At 43.4% G+C, this 17,576-nt stretch overlaps 1 protein-coding gene across 2 annotated transcripts in view; it reads right to left on the bottom strand.

Annotated features, from left to right (window-relative positions):
* Nucleotides 1–2,894: 2,894 nt before the first annotated feature.
* Nucleotides 2,895–17,576, bottom strand: part of CCND2 (cyclin D2) — a 31,148-nt gene continuing 16,466 nt past the window's right edge. The window contains exons 4-5 of one of the 2 annotated variants that reach the window (XM_015628319.3): nt 17,423–17,553; nt 2,895–7,228 (exon numbers count right to left, since the gene is read on the bottom strand). In XM_015628319.3, the coding sequence (XP_015483805.1) occupies nt 7,073–7,228; nt 17,423–17,553 (287 nt within the window). In that variant the 3' untranslated portion in view covers nt 2,895–7,072. Of the gene's footprint in view, nt 7,229–12,668; nt 12,778–17,422; nt 17,554–17,576 lie in introns of those variants that run through there. The other variant, XM_033514489.1, reaches the window with a different exon arrangement.

The following is a 17,576-nucleotide window of genomic DNA, read 5'->3' on the forward strand; positions in this document are numbered from 1 at the left end:
CCAGCCCGGGATTCCCGGGATTGTCCCGGGGCCCTGAGGGCCGTGCGCGGTGCGCGGGCGCCCCCTCGCGGCCCTCCCGCGCTCTGCAGCGCCCTTCCCATTGCACAGCCCTCGCCTTTCCCTGGATCACGGATCCATCCTTCCCCCTGGCGCTGCTGCACGCCCAGGAAACACCCGCAGTTTAGGCACTCCTGTTGCAAAGCTCTGTAGCGTTAGGTGAAGCCCTAATACCTAAACCCGGGAGATTAAACATCACCATCAGTGCACAGCAGAAAGGTCAATACTTTGTTGTGTATAAGAAGCAGATCCACGGTAACTGGAATAAAAAACTTCTCAGAGAAGCAAACAAGTAGAATTTATAATCACAGAATCATAGAATATCCTGACTTGGAAGGGACCCACAAGGATCATTCAGTCCAGCTTCTGGCTCTGCACAGGACTCTCCAACAATCCCACCATGTGCCTGAGAGCTCTGTCCAAACTCTGCTGGAGCTCTGGCAGCCTTGGGGCCATGACCATTCCCTGGGGAGCCTGTTCAGTGCCCCAGCACCCTCTGGGGGAAGAACGTTTTCCTGATACCCACGCTAACCCTCCCCTGACACAGCTCAAGCCATTCCCTCAGGTCCTGTCCCCGGTCATACAGAGCAGAGATCAGGGCCCATCCCTACTCTTGCCCTCCTGAGGAAGCTGCAGACTGTGATGAGTTTCCCCCTCAGAGACAATGTGAGGAAGATGGAAAAATTAAGATAAATTTTTGAGTGTGCTGGATGACAATGCTGATTTCTTCTCTCATCCTCCAGCTGGTTATGTGCCACTCACCGCTTTCCTCAAGTTCTGAAAACTCTCATCAAAAAGGTCAATCTGTTGCTCTTGATGGATACTTGTGAGTCCTCTGTCAGATGAACCAGAGCTTTTGCTCTAAGAAGGGTTCCTGAGTAATCTGAGGAGCCAAACACAGCCAGTCTGCTGACCTTTCCCTTTCTCCTTCACTGCTCTCACAATTCTTCTTGCAGTTTCTGCATGTTGCATTTTGGAAGAGCTCAAATAACAACCCAGTTTATTTTTAGAGAAAACTCAATAGCAAGACCAAGCACCACATCATTTCCACAGAAGGACAGACATTTAAGGAGACATGTTCCCTTTTATTATTTTCTTCTTTGCATCAGCTCCTTTATCTCTCTCTCTCTAGCAGGCTGCAGCAAAACTCAATGTTTTTTCTTACCTCAATGTAAATACGTCAGCTTTACTCACCTTAATTTGTAATCCTAACAGGTCTTGATTGAATGCCACTGCTGCTGAGGGATGCCCTTCCTCACAGTGCCCCTGGAGCCCAGCAGAGCACAGACCTGATGTTCTCCCTGGCAAGTGTCCTCATGAGACTCCCACAAGTTCCAGTGTTGTCTCCTGGCTGCATCAGCAGGAACATCAGCTGCCCAGGTGGAATGCAGATCATCTCTGAGAGCCCTTTTAAATAGAATCACAATCCCAGAAGCACAGATGGGTCAGGTTGAAAGGGATCACAGTGGTGCATCTGTTGCCACCTCCCTGCTCCAGCAGGGCCATCCCAGAGCACAGGGCACAGGATTGTGTCCAGACAGCTCTGGAATATCCCCAGTGAGGGAGACTCCACACGGTCTCCAGACAATCTGTTCAAGGCTCTGTCACTGAACAGTTCCAGTCCTTCACATGCTCCAAGTTGAGCCTACAAAATGCCAGAAATTGCTGGTCATGCTGTTCAGTGGTGGTCAGTGAAAACCCTGGACTTGTGATGTTTTACAATCTCTACCTCTGGTGCAGATAAGCTGGGAAACATGACGCTCACAAGACATTTGGCAGGAAAGTCTTCAGAGATTTTTCCTAAAGCCACAGGACACAAGATTGTGTGACTATGGCTAGAAAGATCTGTATCTCCTGATTCCCAGCCTCCTGATTTAATCCCTATTTCCTATTTATTTTTAATTCATTCATATTTATTCCATAATTCATAATTAATTCCTATTTCCATCCATGATTATTTATGTTTCTGTTTATTTTTGCTCGTATAGTTCTTCATTTCAGCAACATTTGTTTTTTTCCTTTCTAGTTTTTTCCTTCTCCCTGTTCATTTTATCTTGAAGCTTGTCTTTTGGGTTTTTTTCCTTTCATTTATCTTTGGGTTTGGCAGTATAATTCACTTTATGATGGTGTTTCCCCAGTATGTCTTCCCAAATGCCTCTTCATTTTCAGGGCCTCTGAAAGAAAAAGGGCTGGAAATTCAGGAGAAAACTGCTACTGGATGGCAGTGGATGAGAGGTCAGGCCAAACACATCACACAGGAGCTTGGTCCCTTCATGGCAGGCATCCACAGGCAGAAGTGGGAGAGGCTGAGCATCCTGCCTTCCTGGCCACAGGCTGAGGAAGCAGACTCTGGACAATGGACTCATTTCTTCCCACTGGCCTCACCACAAATCCCACTCCTTTTATTCACGGTTTCCCCAGGTTTACAGAAAGAAAAACAATCTGATTTTTGCAGTAGCATTCCAGTGCAACAAACAACTGAGTGGAGATTTGTATTGTATTTCGATTTGTTGCAAAAATGTGCACTCCATGTGGCTTTTCACCAGTTCAATTTGATTCCAACAAAATATTTTGATCCTGCAATTTACCACTTTTTAGGACTTTGTTCTCCTTGACTCTCATGGAATAATGGGCCAGAATTTGCCTATCCAGTGGCAAGGCAGCTACATTTCAGAGGCAAGCTCGTTCTGTGACTGCAGCATTCATTCATTTGATACGCCTGCTAACACCATCTCTCCAGATCAGAGGCTTTAGAATCACATCCCACCAAGGAAACACCACCATGGAGTGAGTGATACAACCAAATTCACTAAAGATATAAAAGCAAGGCAAGTAAGTAAATTTAGGTCAAGGTGAGTTTATTGTCCATACAGCATACCTAATCCCGCCAAAACACTTTTCTTAGAACCATCTTTAAACTAGTCAAAACAATAGGTTATTAATAAAAATGACAACACTGAACAAAGACCTTTTAAAAGGCAATCAAGACTACACCATATCAGAGTCTTATCCATCAAAAACAACCTCATGTACTTTCTAAATACTTTTGTTTACACTGATGTCTACTACCACACTTCCTAGCATCCCCTGACCACATAAACATCCACACCTCTTAAAGAGCACATTTGTGAGAGAATAACGCTGGCTTGATATGGCATCACACAATAAAGCAAAAAAAAAAATAATAAACCAACCAAAATAAAACCAAAATAAAACCCAAAAAAGTTTGAGAACAGAAACTGTGCAACCGAGAGTGATTTCTGAGGTACATGAGAACATGGTAATAAACATAGTGGAAAAAATCCAGTGGCCAGGTGGTTTGCTGAGTAATTAAGAGCTGTCCAATTACTCAACCATAAATCATCAACATTGACATGGGATTAATCGTTATTTTTCTCTTTCACAAGCATGTTGGAAATACAAATAAATACATTATGAGGTGTTCCTACACTACAGTAATGGGAAGGAGGAGAAGATCATCAAAGTACCATCAATAGGAAGCTGAGAGAGAAACGCTTTTAGCAACTGTACCAATCCTTTGGTACTCGGGAAGGCAGAATCAGCAACACATTTTCTATTGTTCTCTAATCAATCAATTGGGAGGTTTACTATTTCTGCAATCCAGGGGGAAAAATCTCACACCTCATTTGCAGTAACAACACACTTCCTTTAACATCTGTTAAAAGAGAGTACTAGGCAGTCATTTTACTCTGAAAGCTATTGTGAAAGCACTCAAGTTGTAGAGTTTGCACCCTTCAAACATACAGTACACTGTACCCAGAGGGTTGGCACTTGCTGAGCACCTCACTGCAACCGAGGATGCTCCTCACCCTGGTGGGGACACACACAGACCCACCAGGAGCCTGCAGGGGACTGGGAATGCTGAATGTACTGCCCCTTCCAGCACAGCTCGCCCTCACCCTCTGTAGAGGAGCTGACCACAGAGGTGGCCCTCAGCCCCTGCCCCTTCAGTTCTGTCACCCTTCAGGGGTGACACCATGGGATCATCCCTGTGTTGCACGGCAGGGATCAGCCCTGTGTTCCACGGCAGAATCACCCCTGTGATCCTCTGCAGGGATCATCCCTGTGATCCGTGGCTGCTGTGGGACCGGGGTGTGCAGGAGGTTGGACAAAGAGCCAGGGGCAGGCACCCTAAACATAGGTCCTGCCTACACCTGGCCTACGGCACAGAGCAAACCACGCCAACACGATGGACACTGTGCCAACGCTTAGAGAGGTCACCCCACCATCAGGACCCTCTGGCACAGCTCCCCATGAAGCCACGGGGCAGGGCTGCCAAGGAATGACCTGACCTGATCTGATCTGATCTGTGTGTGGCTCTGCAGTCTTGCATCAACAGCATCAGCTACTTTTTTCCTCCAGGACAGAGACACCGCCGCAGAATTCCAGGTGCTCCCAACGCAGAACATCGAGGCAGGAGGCGAGGCCAAAGCTGTGCCCAGCAGCAGCTTTGGGGAGGACAGACCTGCTCACCAGTGGAGAGTCAATGCATTTTTTCCACTATGAAAAGAATACCAGAGACCAAAAAGGAGCCAGTGCCCCGCCTCGGCTGCTTGCAACCTCTCCCCGGCGGGCCCCGGGGCAACCAAACTGTCACTGTGTGAGGTATTGTGAAAATGGGAACCATTTCTTGTCCAGCAAACCTGAGGTAAGTATACCATCTTTGCAGGATATGATCAGGAAGGAAGGAGATGGGAAAAAAAAAAAAAAAAAAAGGAAGAAGAAGGAAAAAATAAAATAAAATAAAAAAAGTAATCATGAACACGCTATTAGGAAAAAAAAAAAACCTGTACAGGGCATTTCCAGTAAATCAAAGAACTCATCATATCTCCACTTAACCATCTACTTCAGGATTTGAAATTTAAGCAGTAAAATAATATATTATAAAAATGTTTATAAAATAGCAGCACACTCAGTGAAACAATACAGCTAAGTACTGTTAATGTGAATAAGAATGAAACAAATCATAGCTTCTTAGCAGCGCAAAAAAAAAAAAAAACCAAAAACCCCCCAAAACCAAAAAACCCAAAACCTTAGAATCTTACTCCATTTTCTACCCTCATCTAGCCAAACAGGCTGAGTCCATACATATAATATTCTTCGAAGTAGCATGTTCTTTCTGGATTTTTGTGTTAAAAATGCAAACATTGACATTTCAACCAACAGCTTCATATTGGGTATCTGCAAACTGTTAATACAATTGTGAAAAAAAACAACCAAACCAAAAAAAAACCAAAAAAACAAACAAAAAAAACCCCCCAAAAACCCCAAAACAAAACAAAAAACAACCAAACAAAAAAAAAAAAAAACCCAAAAAAAACAAACACCAAAAGTTGCTCCAACTCCTTTGCCATCTAAATGCCTCTTCGTTACAGGTGGAGCAGGAAAATAAATTCAAGTACACTGAATACACCTTTGTAATAAAACTCCAAGTCACGCACCTCGATGTTTACCACCATGGCTGTTGCACCAGCAATTTTCTTTCCTTGTCCATAGATAAACATGCAGGTGGTATTAAGATCCTTCTGTGACACTGAACAATACAGATGGTCAGGCTTTTATCCGGAATGTCATGACAGGAATGTCATCTGAAGCGGGTGTTGGTATTTCCAGCAACACCGCAGCTAACCGAGTACACCAGATACTGGAAAATATTGACTATAAAAAGCTATACAAAGCCTTGCTTTTGTGACTTCTTTCTCTTTTTTTCCTTTTCTTTTTTTCTTTTTTTTTAACTTTTTTCTTTTTTTGTTTTTCTTTCCTCGGCAAAATTGTCATAAACCATCTCATTTAATCCCTTAGGAACAATTTTCAAAGTGCTTTTCGAATGAAATGGTTTACAAAAACACTCACTGTGGATCAATAAAGTTAATGAAATGCTGAAAAAGTGTGGGGGGAGGTGGGGGGGAAGAGAGATGAGGGAGAAAACCAAACCACATCTTCTTTAACACAGTGAGGAGCTATTACAAGGGAAGATGGACAGAGCATCACTTAAATGTCTTTGTGGCCAAGCTAAGAAGCTGCCAGACGTTAACATGGATGTGAAGCATTAGCACTGTAAAGGAATATAATGCTTTTCCTAGATGATCCACCATATCTTGCAATCCAAAGGTTGGAGGTGGTCTGCCCAGCCAACAGGTCGGGATTAATGCGTGCATTCCCACCACTGAGTGTGAACACGTGGGAACTTTGGCTCGACCCACGGCTGGGAAAACAGAATTGCCCTCATGCCAAAGATGCTGCTGTGTTTAGAATGAACCATTTTGGAAGGAAAAGTAGATAAAAAGTTGAGAAGGGAAGTTGGGGGGAAAAAAAAAAGAAAAAAAGAAAAAAATCAACTAAAAAAAAAAGCCCAAAAGACACCTGCTCTTCTGGCTGGTAAAATAAAGCATCTTCTTTCTTAGGTAGCAGCTACCACAGACAGCAAGAGTAAACAAAACTAACATACAGAGATCCAACAAACACTTCTGACTAATAACAGAGGTGACAGATCAGCAAATCTCTTCTGCATTCAAAATAGTTCAATTGCTTCAGGGATCTTTTCCCACTTTGCCCTAAACCCCTTATTCTATTGCTTTGCAATCTAGTCAAGCCACAAAATCGCACACACGATTCCTTTCTTAAATCTAAAAAAGGGGTGTATGCACTAGTTCATAATACACAGACAAGTATACTCTACTTTGTTCCCACAAATGCAGGCTTACATTGATCTAGCTACTTTGTATGCTTTTATAAGCATTTAATACCACTGATACATAATCAAATAGCAATTACCAAATATATTGTGGGATTCCCTTCTGTAGAACATCACAGGCACCAAATGCTTTTTTTTTTCATTATTCAGTTTTTGTACTTTTTTTTTTGTTTTTCTTTATACCTAAAAGAGCTTTAAATATGTTCTATGTGGGAGCAGATTAAAAAAAAATTCACTCTAAAAATAATAACAAAAATAAAGGGGCTGGGGGAGCAAGCGTGACTTTGTGTGCCGATGTCCTCACAGGTTGATGTCTCTCACATCTGTGGGAGTGCTGGCCTGGTCCAGTTCATCCACTGTCTTGGAGGGGTTGCTCTGCTGCTGCTGCTGCCGGACTTGCTGCAGGCTGTTCACGAGCACCGCCTCAATCTGTTCCTGACAAGCTTTAAGGCAGTCCTAGAGAAAAGAAAGCAAATTTATCTATTAGTAAAGGTAAAGGTGGTTATTTTTTCCTTACTGAGCTAGCAAAAGTTGGAAGAGCATCTGTCAGGTGTTTCTGAGAAGTGCCTGCTCTGACACAAATCAACCTTGAATTCTGAGAGGTAATCACTGTGTACAAACTCCCTGGGTTAAACACTATTCATGCTGTTTTTATTAGGCTCTAAATCTTAATATTTTACTGGTCTTTGATCAACAGGTTTCCCAGAGAAGCTGTTACTGCCCCATCCCTGGAAGTGTCCAAGGCCAGGCTGGATGGGCTCTGAGCAACCTGGAATAGTGGAAGGTGTCCCTGCCCATGGCAGGGGGTTGGAACTGGATGATCCTTAAGGTCCCTTCTAACCCAAGCCATTCCATGACTCTTATGATTATGTGATTTATGTGGTCTTCTTGAGCAGGAACCCAAGTATTACAGAGCAATAATTTTTCATTCTCCCATGCATGGTAAAGCCACCTAAGTTGGTCTTCTCTACAAAAAAAGTTGCAATTTTATCCTGAAATAACGTCCATGTGCTGTATCAAGATCACAGATAGATGCACTTCATTCCAGATGCATTGTTTTCCAACAGGAAATTGGAGAAGTTTTGAGGTCCCTGAACATGCATGGTGCTCTGGGGCTGAGTTTTATCTGTCACACATTTGGGTCTTCCAGGCAGAGGCAAAAAGGTCAGTTTATCTGTGAAAATTCACACAAGAGAAAATTCACACAAGCCTCCAACATGCAGCTGCATTACTGAATTGTAGAATCATTTAGGCTGGAAAAGACCTCTGAGATCATCGAGTTCAACCTCTGAGCAAACACCACCTTGACAACCAGAGCACTAAGTGCCATGTCCAATCACTTTCTGAACATACAACCAGCTCCCAGAGACCACTGCATTACAAACTACAGAACATTCAGAGAAGCTGCAGGTACGGAACAGCAATAAATAAATATGGAAGCCTGTCCATCAGGAGTCCCACAGTAAACATGAAGTATAAATACAGAAATAAATGGGAAGGATTCACCACATCTAAACTAGGTCACTAAACAGTGATGAAGAAGACGACTATTGAAATACTTACAGGATGTTCCACACTTTTGATAATACACTAGAAGACCAAATGTGGTTATTTAACCAGTAAAAAAAAAAGTGTGAGAAAACCTCGACAAACCCTGAGTTATAGGAGAAACTTAAAAATAAAACCCAGGCTGTGACTGTATGATGCCAGCCATGTTCAGTGTGCTGGCACTGGGAGTATCAATTCAACACTGTGCAGGGGGACAAGTGGTGCCACAAGAAATGGCATCTTCTAAAGACAGCCCTGAAGAGTCCTTCTGGAAAAGGCACTAATACTGTAAACTACCTGTGGCCTCAGCCTGACTAAGAGCTGGGTCTTTCCAGGAGTCTGCAGGCAACAGAGCAATGCAGGGCTTGGCAGGAGGATTTTCACAGCACAATGCTTTAACCAGAGCCCCCATAACATCTGGCAGAGGTGGTGAGACTGAGCACCATTCCCACTGTCAGGAAGGGGAGCTGAAGAACAGAGCAGGGCACTGACCTCCAAAGGGTTCCACAGACACTTGTGAACCCACTATGGGATGTGACTGCAACACTGAAGAGCTAGGCCCTGACCAACACAGCCCTTTTTCTACACAGTACCTGGTTATTGGAGAGAATTTGAAATATTAATGCATGGAGGATTGATTTGTCATCCTAGCCTGACTGGGAAAAACACACCCGGTGAAGAGGATCTGTTCTGCTGGCGACACTGACATTCATGATGAGTGCAATTAGCTCCCATGGGTAATGAACACCCATTTTTCTTGGCTACCAGCCAGCAGCTGCTGGCTGCAAAATCCTGTCCTCAGATAAAGAAAATCCCCCTTAATCAGCTAGGGAGGGCTTCAGGTCTGTCATAAGGATTCACCTGTGTGTAAGAGGGCAATGACAACAGATCCCTGTGTGGGTCAAGGCATTTCAGGTGTGGGAGCACCAGTTTGGAGACTCTTGTAACAGACAACACTCGTAATGTGGGTTTTTTGGGTACAAGAACCTCTTCTTTTAAAGAACAGTTTCAAAGTACTGTGTCCTTCTGAAAACAGGCCAGATTTTTTTAAAGCAGCTTCAGTCTAAAAAGCTTAATGAGGCAATTTCCTTGCAGGCAGGCTTGGGGAAGGAAGGGTGGTGACATGCGGAACATGAGGCTTAAGCATTTGGAGTCAGCTTTGTCTGTTCCTGAATACCCTCATGTATGGTAATTTACATCATCAGTACACAAACTTCTGATGAGCAGCATGATGATTCATTTCAGGTATGAAGAGGCTGAAATCTCTAAGTAACCCTGCAGAGAAATGGGTCATTTCTGGTGTCTTCATTTTGTGCATAAAACCTATAAAGTGGCCTCAACTGGAATTGTCACACGGATTTTATTTCATATGGGAATCCACAGGCCACTGTGTATTATTTCTCTGGTCTACATTTAGATTTTGAACTTAAAACCACTAAATTATTTAAAACAAAGAAACCTAGAGTAAAAATGACAAGCACACTGCATTCAGCATGAAATTGTTTTCCAAAAAAGTGTTGCTATTTGCACACTAAAGCTCCTTGGATGTTAAATCTCTCAGTTGAAAGGAAAAAACCTTAATTTAGAATATCTTATCAACTCAGCTGTCACAGTGATAAGGTAAGTGGCTTTATTGAATAGATGAGGGCATCACTGGAACTTTCTGTCAATCCAAAGTAAAGGGACATGATACAAAAAAACTACTAAACAGCCATCAAGACAAGCAGCCTGACCTTCCCATGACACAGTAGTTTTAACCCTTACAAGTTTCATGGGGATTTGCTGCATGTGTACATATTTTACTGGTGGACTTTCATTTTGCAAGTTCTAGATGGCTCTGACAACAGAGAATTAAGTTTTAAGAACACATCAAAGAAAAAAACCCATGAATTTCATTATTTTCAACAAATCTTCCTTGAAAGAATACTCTAATGCACTGCAGAATGACCCCAGATTTTGCAATACAAGGAGTAGGACCATTCCTTCAGAATACTGCGAAACCTTTGTTGTTTTTATAAAAAACTTAATTTTAAGTGTGTGTCACATGGATCAACTTCCCCATTCTTCTATATGGTCTAGTAGTTTTAGTGATTAAAATAGTTCTGGTACTTTCCACTCCATAGTTTTATTTTTACTTCAGCATGTACAGAACTAAAAAGGCAATTAACTTTGGGGTTGTTTTTTTTTTTCATTCTGAAACTCTTTCATCCCTAGGTGATTTTACTAGCACACTTGAAATGCATTTGAAGGAAAAGAAAAGCTTTCCTGTGTCTGATGAGGGGTAACCTCAAGGCTCTGATGGAAATGCTGGCAGTGAAAATAACTGGAAGGAGGAATCAGCAGCTCTATGGCATGAGCTACTTATTCAAGTCAATAATCACTGAAGATTTCAATTCCCATTCATGACAATCTTGAAAGAAAGCACAAGCCCTGGGGAAGATCCTGCAGAATATTACAGATAATTCACTTTCTTGAACTTTTCAACACTTCTGTGGTATACATATGTCCTATACTCACCCCCAGCTTCCAGTTTTAAACTGGTATTTATGGTTCATTGGCAAACTATAAAGGAAGGCCTCCCACTCAACCCAGCTCAGCTCAACTCAACCAACAGGCTCTTGCTTTGCACTGACCAAAATCCCAAAGCTGGGAATGCTAAAAAAGCCTTCTGGCATTTTTGTGTTAAAGGGTGGTTACTTTTCCACATATATATTAATCACTTCACAAGTAAGAGTTAAGGCCCCCAACATCTTCTTCTTTCTTAAAACCAATTAGAAAAGGGAAATCAGGAAAGGACTTTTTTTAGGTGCAGGATCTGGTTTGATAAATGGAAATGGTTCTGGAGATACCCAAAATTACAGTACTGTTCATTAGTCATGTATGCACTGCTTGGATGATCTAAGAAAGCAGCAATCAGACATGCATTAAAGAGTTGGGATTTACATAAATTCCAGTGTGGAACATGTCATCTGTACTCCTACACACAAAAGCCGGCTGGATTCCTCCACTGGTTCACATTTAAGCCCCAATTCAGACCTCTCCAAAGCACATGCTTCATTGTTGACATAAACAGGGATTCCTTCCCAAAGTGGGGCCTTTGTGTGCTGAGCGCTGGCCTTTACCTCACTGACCTTCTCCAAAGCAAGAGCCTGGAAAGCTGCTGTGGGAATATCTTATCCATTTACTGTATTTACAGTGATCTCACATCTAATGGATGCAGTTAAATAACAGAAATATTTTCCCTCCTGAATGTATGTTTTTTGCTACTGTAACAAAGAGCATCAATCACAGATAAGTGTCTATGTCTCTTTCTCCATCTGGAAGTACAGAAAATAGTAATTTGCTGTTCCAAAGGACACTTCATGTGAACTAACAAGGAAATCTATCTCAATCAAAAAATAAAACAAAAAAAATGCAAAAAACTAATTAATGCCAGAGTTTCTCCAGTTACTGTAGCCACATTACTGCAATAATGCAATAAATAAGGTGACTAACATTAAGAATCTGAAATACAGGGCATTTTTCTCTGCAATTTTTTTGTCTTTTCAGCAGTTTCAACAGCGTCCTTTCTAGATTGAGTTCCACTGTTTGCTTCACCACTCAGTTTGCTGGTTTCCTGTTGCTGCTGTAGGTATTCCTCATTGCAAAAAGGAAAGAACAATGTTTTCAGAACTGGGAAAAGAGAGAGTAAAGCCAACACACCAGCAGGGCGATGCAGGGGCAGATGCCAAGATACTCCTTGCTCAGTGTGACCTGGGATTCCTGGTAATCTCTTCCAGGTAATACTTTGAAGATGTGAAAAGGTGGAAGGGTGTGGGATTTATGCTGTTGTATCAAACATCTTGAGTGTTTAGTGAAAAAGAGGATTTTCAAAAAGCTGTGAGGACCTGCCTGCATTACAGAAGAGCTGCAGGAGCTGAGCAGGGATTCCCTGCCGGATCCATGGGAGCCGTTCCTCGGGGGCCTGGCTCCCTCGGCGTGCCAGCCGCGGCCGCGCCTGTCAATGGACCCGACGGAACTCCGCCATGAGCCCGCGGTGTCACTGCATCACCCCATTGTTGCTACACACGCACAGCACTCACTGGGGAACAAAAAGCTGAATGAAACGGAGCAGCTGCCAACTCAGGCAAAGACAACTTAGGAAACTATCTCATTCTTCCTTTCTCTGGGAGGCTATTTTGCCTGTTGTTTCCTTGCATACAAAATGTGGTCTGCAACGAATAAGGCAGGATAAGATACAGCGAGTCCTGTTTCTTGCTTCCAAAACCACAGGCCCTAGACACTACAAAGGAGGGGATAAATGGTGTATGTGCTGTAGGGACAATGTTCAAATGCAATCCATTCAAGATAGATTTCCATGATTTTTTTATTGCAGCTCTGAATTCTTGAGCATGGTGGTTCTTCACTTCCGTTTCTGTGCAGAAATCTGCAGATCTTTAAGAAGGGATGCCTCTGATCTTGGGAATAAAAAAAAAAAAAAATCCCGGTACTGACATATGAGGCACGTGTAAGTGGAGATATTTTAAATGCCATTTATTATGGATCCAGTCTTCAAAACAGCCCCACTCCACATTTGTAAGAGCTCACGGCCAGCTGTTTCGACAAGCCTTTAAAAAATGCTTGGTTCCTTGCTTTTTTTCTACTTCAAGCCCTTAAATATGCTTTAGATTTTCCAGACCACTCAATATACACGAGTTACCATCTGGGAACAGACTTTTAGAGATGACTTCTGCCCACATACAGGCACTGGCTCTGCCTGAAAACTTCTCCCTGGCTGCTGATGCTGGGAAGACCAACTCCGTGTGTCATCCAGATGCAACCTGGATGGCTGCTCTTCCAGGAGGTGAGGGACTGGATTTACCCAAGAAAGGTCTTAAGCAAAGCAAAATATTGATTCCAAGGTCTTAAAATGTGCCCTACCCATTTAGCTATCTTTCCTCACATCCCGTAATTGTGCACAGCAGGGATGCTTGTATCCTCCTCCGAAGCATCTGGCTCCACCAGGGACAGGATACTGCTCGTGCTGGACTGCTGGTCTGGGATGCTATGGGAATTCCTGACTTCCTGAGTTGTTTATTTTTCCTTTGCAATGACCCACCAAGAGATGCACAGGGAGCTCTGCAGCTTCCTGCCAGTAGGTCTGTTTAACTCTTTGCTCACTGGCCTCTCCTCTTCAAGCAACCACAAAGGAAATTTTCCCAGCCCCTGGCAAGAGACAGACTGGAACATGCAGTCCTCGTCCTGCAGAGCTGTGTGAAGTTAGAGACACAGAATGGTTTGGATTCAAACAGACCTTAAAGGTTGTCTTGTTCCACCTCCCCTGCAAGGACACCTTGCTCTAGACCACACTGCTCAGAGTCTCATCCAACCTGGCTTTGAACACTTCCAAGGATGGGGCAGACGCCCCAGTTTCTCTGGGCAACCTGTGCCAGGGACTCACCACCCTCTCTAATTCTAATTCCTAATTTCTTTGTAATATCCCATCTAAACCTACTCCCTTTCAGTTTGAAGCCATTCCCCCTTGTCCTGTTACTACAGTCCCTGATGAGAAGTTCCTCTCCAACTTTCCTGCAGCCCATTCAGATGCTGGAAGGTGCTCTGATGTCTCCACACAACTTTATCTTTTCCAAGCTGAACAGCCCTAACTCTCCCATCCTGTCTTCACAGGGGAGCTGCTCCAGTTCCCTTTATCAAGTGGCCTGCTCTGAACTTGCTCCAACAGTTCCTTATGTTGGGGGCACCAGGACTGTACACAGTATTCCAGGTGGAGCCTCACAAGAACAGAGGGGGAGAATCTTCCTCTCCCTCAATTGTGTGGGATTATCTCTTAGTGGCTCTTAGGGACAGTAACAATCAGAGAAGGCAGTTCAGATGCACTGTGCAGAGCTACTTTCACTACCCTTCAGGCTGCTGAGCTTCTCCAAGAATATCTCCCTGCTGTTAATTTCAGGAGTAATGAAACCAGGGTTTGCCTGGCCCTGTTGTCACACTTTCTCCAGCCTGTGATTCAACCCTCACCAAACAGCCCAGGGCAGCTATTTACCAGAAATAACTGGTTATCCCTAAAATGACAGTGGCAGGATGCCTTGGACCACTCCATCTCAAGTCTGTGGCACTGCACTGGATTCATATAAGGATATCCAACACCAATGTATTTCTGAAAGAAACACTCATGCTGGTTGTCTGCTTACCCAACAGCTGGGCTCTAAATTACATGTTGTTTATTAATAATGTATTTTGGTCTAATTCTTAATGAAACATCCATTAAAAACCTTTATTTTAGTTGCAAATGCCTAACTCCAGTCTCACTCTAATGTAAATCTAAAATAACACCATTGATTTCAGCCTCCTGGTTAATGCTGTTATTTCCCAGCAAATAGATTGTACCCTTAAATTATCGTTATAAAACAGTGAAAGTCCAGAAAAGCTCCCTGCACTTAAGTTGCATCAGGGTTTCATTACCATTCTTTCTTTTCATCTGCTTGCAGCTTTGAAGCTGAGATTTTTCATGCTTCACCTCAGACAGTGACATTTTTTGAAAAGCCAGTGGGAAAGTCCTATCATCTGTTTCCATGCTAGGCAATCACATACTCCAAAACAAAAATGAAGCAGAAGCCCCGGCACCCTCTGGCTGGGAAGGACTCTTCCCCAGATGCCTGATGGTTCCTGTGGGCTACCACGAGGCACAGGGGGCCAGAAGGTTTTCCTCTGCAGAACTGTTAATTTCTGTGACTTCCCCACTTTTCTCCCACATGATGGTCCTAAAGCCCAGGAACATTCATTTCTGCCTCTTCCCTAAGCCCCCACTGGAAAACAAAATCATTCACACAGTGACAATGAATTAATTGTGCCACTGCAGGAACAGCTCTCAGGCATCAGAAATTCGGAAGTGAGAGAACTGAAGCTCTTCATTCAACTTTAATTAAGTCCCAGTGTAAAATGTATTACAATAGTCTTTACTCTTTATTAACACAGCCTTGGGCCAACTCTTACACAATCCAGACAGTACATTTTTTTCCAACAATACATTTTACACATGAGGCTGGTATTACTACCTATTGCTAAGCCTGCCCCATGCTTCTCTGAGACCCCATTTTCAGTTGCTTCTCTCTCTCTCTCTCTCTCTCGCTTTATCATGTGGGATTAATGTTTCCAATCCCGGGCCCTTTTGTATTTTTTCAATGCAAAACTCACAGAGAAAATACCTAGCAAATATCTAGCTGTTTCAGCTACACTGAGACAGCAGGCTAATGAAAAATACACTATTTTGCCCAAGCTCAAAAATTTTGGCAACCTTTGGTTAGGCTGAGGCTTCAAAACTTGCAGGGAGTTAAGGCTACCTGTGCCTCAACACTGAAAACACTGAAAAAAATAACAGCACCTCTAATTTCTGCAAAAGCTTATATTTTTTAGCAATTAAGCTAAAGCTTAATTAAAGCTCCTTTTGTCTCAAGTTTGTTCTGATGTGGGGGATGACTGAGACTCTCCTCTGTAAGTCTGTGCTGCTGTGGGCTGAGACCAGGAGCAAAGAGAAGGAAGCTGGTCTCTAACCATTGCTGACAGACTCTTGGAGAGGAGATGGGAACAGTAAAATGTTAGGAGCTCTTTGTTACTTGGGAAGAGCATTAATTTTTTCTTCCGAAGGAATGTAGGCTGTCAGATCTGGGAAGATTTTCACCAGGATGGCAAAAAAGCACACTTTTGATAAAAAAAACCTGCTAAATTTAAAAGAAAAGGTGTGAAGGCATTTTCATTGCAAAATGGAAACCCGATCTTCTAACCACTGAAGAACAACTAAGATGTTTTTGTAGGTATTTTCTTTCAGACTTAAACAATCTGGATAGAAAAGATCAGCACATTACATAATTTTTTTCCAAATTGCAAGATGCAGCAGAAGGGTCTTATAGGCCTTACACCCAATTCTCTCTGGCACAGGTGTCCCTCCTCTCAGAGGGACCAAGGGCATCAGAGGGATGGAGCAGCTCTGCTGGGAGGAAAGGCTGAGGGAACAATTGGGATTGTTCAGCCTGGGGAAGAGAAGGCTTTGGGGTGACCTCACTGTGGCCTTGCAGTGCCTGAAGGGAACCCACAGGAAAGATGGAGAGAGACTCTTGACAAGGGCCTGGAGTGACAGGACATGGGGCAATGGCTTCACACTGACAAAGAGCAGGTTTAGATTGGATATGAGGAAGAAATTGTTCCCTGTGAGGGTGGTGAGGCCCTGGCACAGGTTGCCCAGAGCAGCTGTGGCTGCCCCATCCCTGGCAGTGTCCAAGGCCAGGCTGGATGGGGCTCTGAGCAAGCTGGGATAGTGGAAGGTGTCCCTGCCCATGGCAGGGGGAGATTGGATTGGCCATTCTGTGATTCTATGGTTTAGACTTCAAGCACTCTGAACTGGAAATGTTTCTTTTGCTGTACAAATACAATTAGAATTTAAAAAAATGGGAAACCCCAGAACTGCATTTGAAAATTAGGATCAATTTGATTGTAACAAAAATGAAGAAATATCAAAATTCTCCCCTTTTAAGTAAACTGGACTAATTACTCCTTTATAACCAAATCACAAATCCAAATCTTCATTTAACAATGCTCTCACAGATATAATAATGCCACATATTTACTCTGTGAATTAAAATAATAAATTAGGACACATTAAGGACAGCTTGAGTTTTGCCTGTCTCACGTCCTGCCTTGAAATTAGCTCATTATTCACTTCCTCCAAGCCAAGAATTTTTAAGTGGTACCTGAAGGAGGGCCAGAAGAGCAGTTTTAAGGCTGCAAGCACAGGACCAACAGCAGCACAACACCTCCTGGTTTGCTTAATATCCTAGGGAATGCTGCCTGCTCAACCCATCACCCAGGGCTCCTGAGGAGGCTCAGCCTGCTGGCAATGCAGGCTCTCCCCACCAAGCCTGAAAAAAAACCTGAATCCCAGGAGATCAAGGAGCTTTGCAGACTAAAACCAAAGTGCTGGGTCCACACCTGCAACTCACTTCCTGCAAAAGCACCCACCTCCTTTGCTCCACTCAGCCTTCAGGATCAGGCCCAGCTCTCCACTGTGGCCTGGGAAGTGAAAGGAGAAGAGGAATGTGGGACACTCACCACATCTGTGTTTGTGATCTTGGCCAGGAGGTCCGTGAGGCTGTCCCCATCATCGAGCTGAAGGCCACAGATGGCTGCTCCCACACTTCCAGTTGCTATCATTGATGGTGGGTACATGGCAAAGTTAAAATCTGCAAGAACAGATCTGGGAATT

Source organism: Parus major, chromosome 1A (assembly GCF_001522545.3).
Source record: "Parus major isolate Abel chromosome 1A, Parus_major1.1, whole genome shotgun sequence".
NCBI lineage: Eukaryota > Metazoa > Chordata > Aves > Passeriformes > Paridae > Parus > Parus major.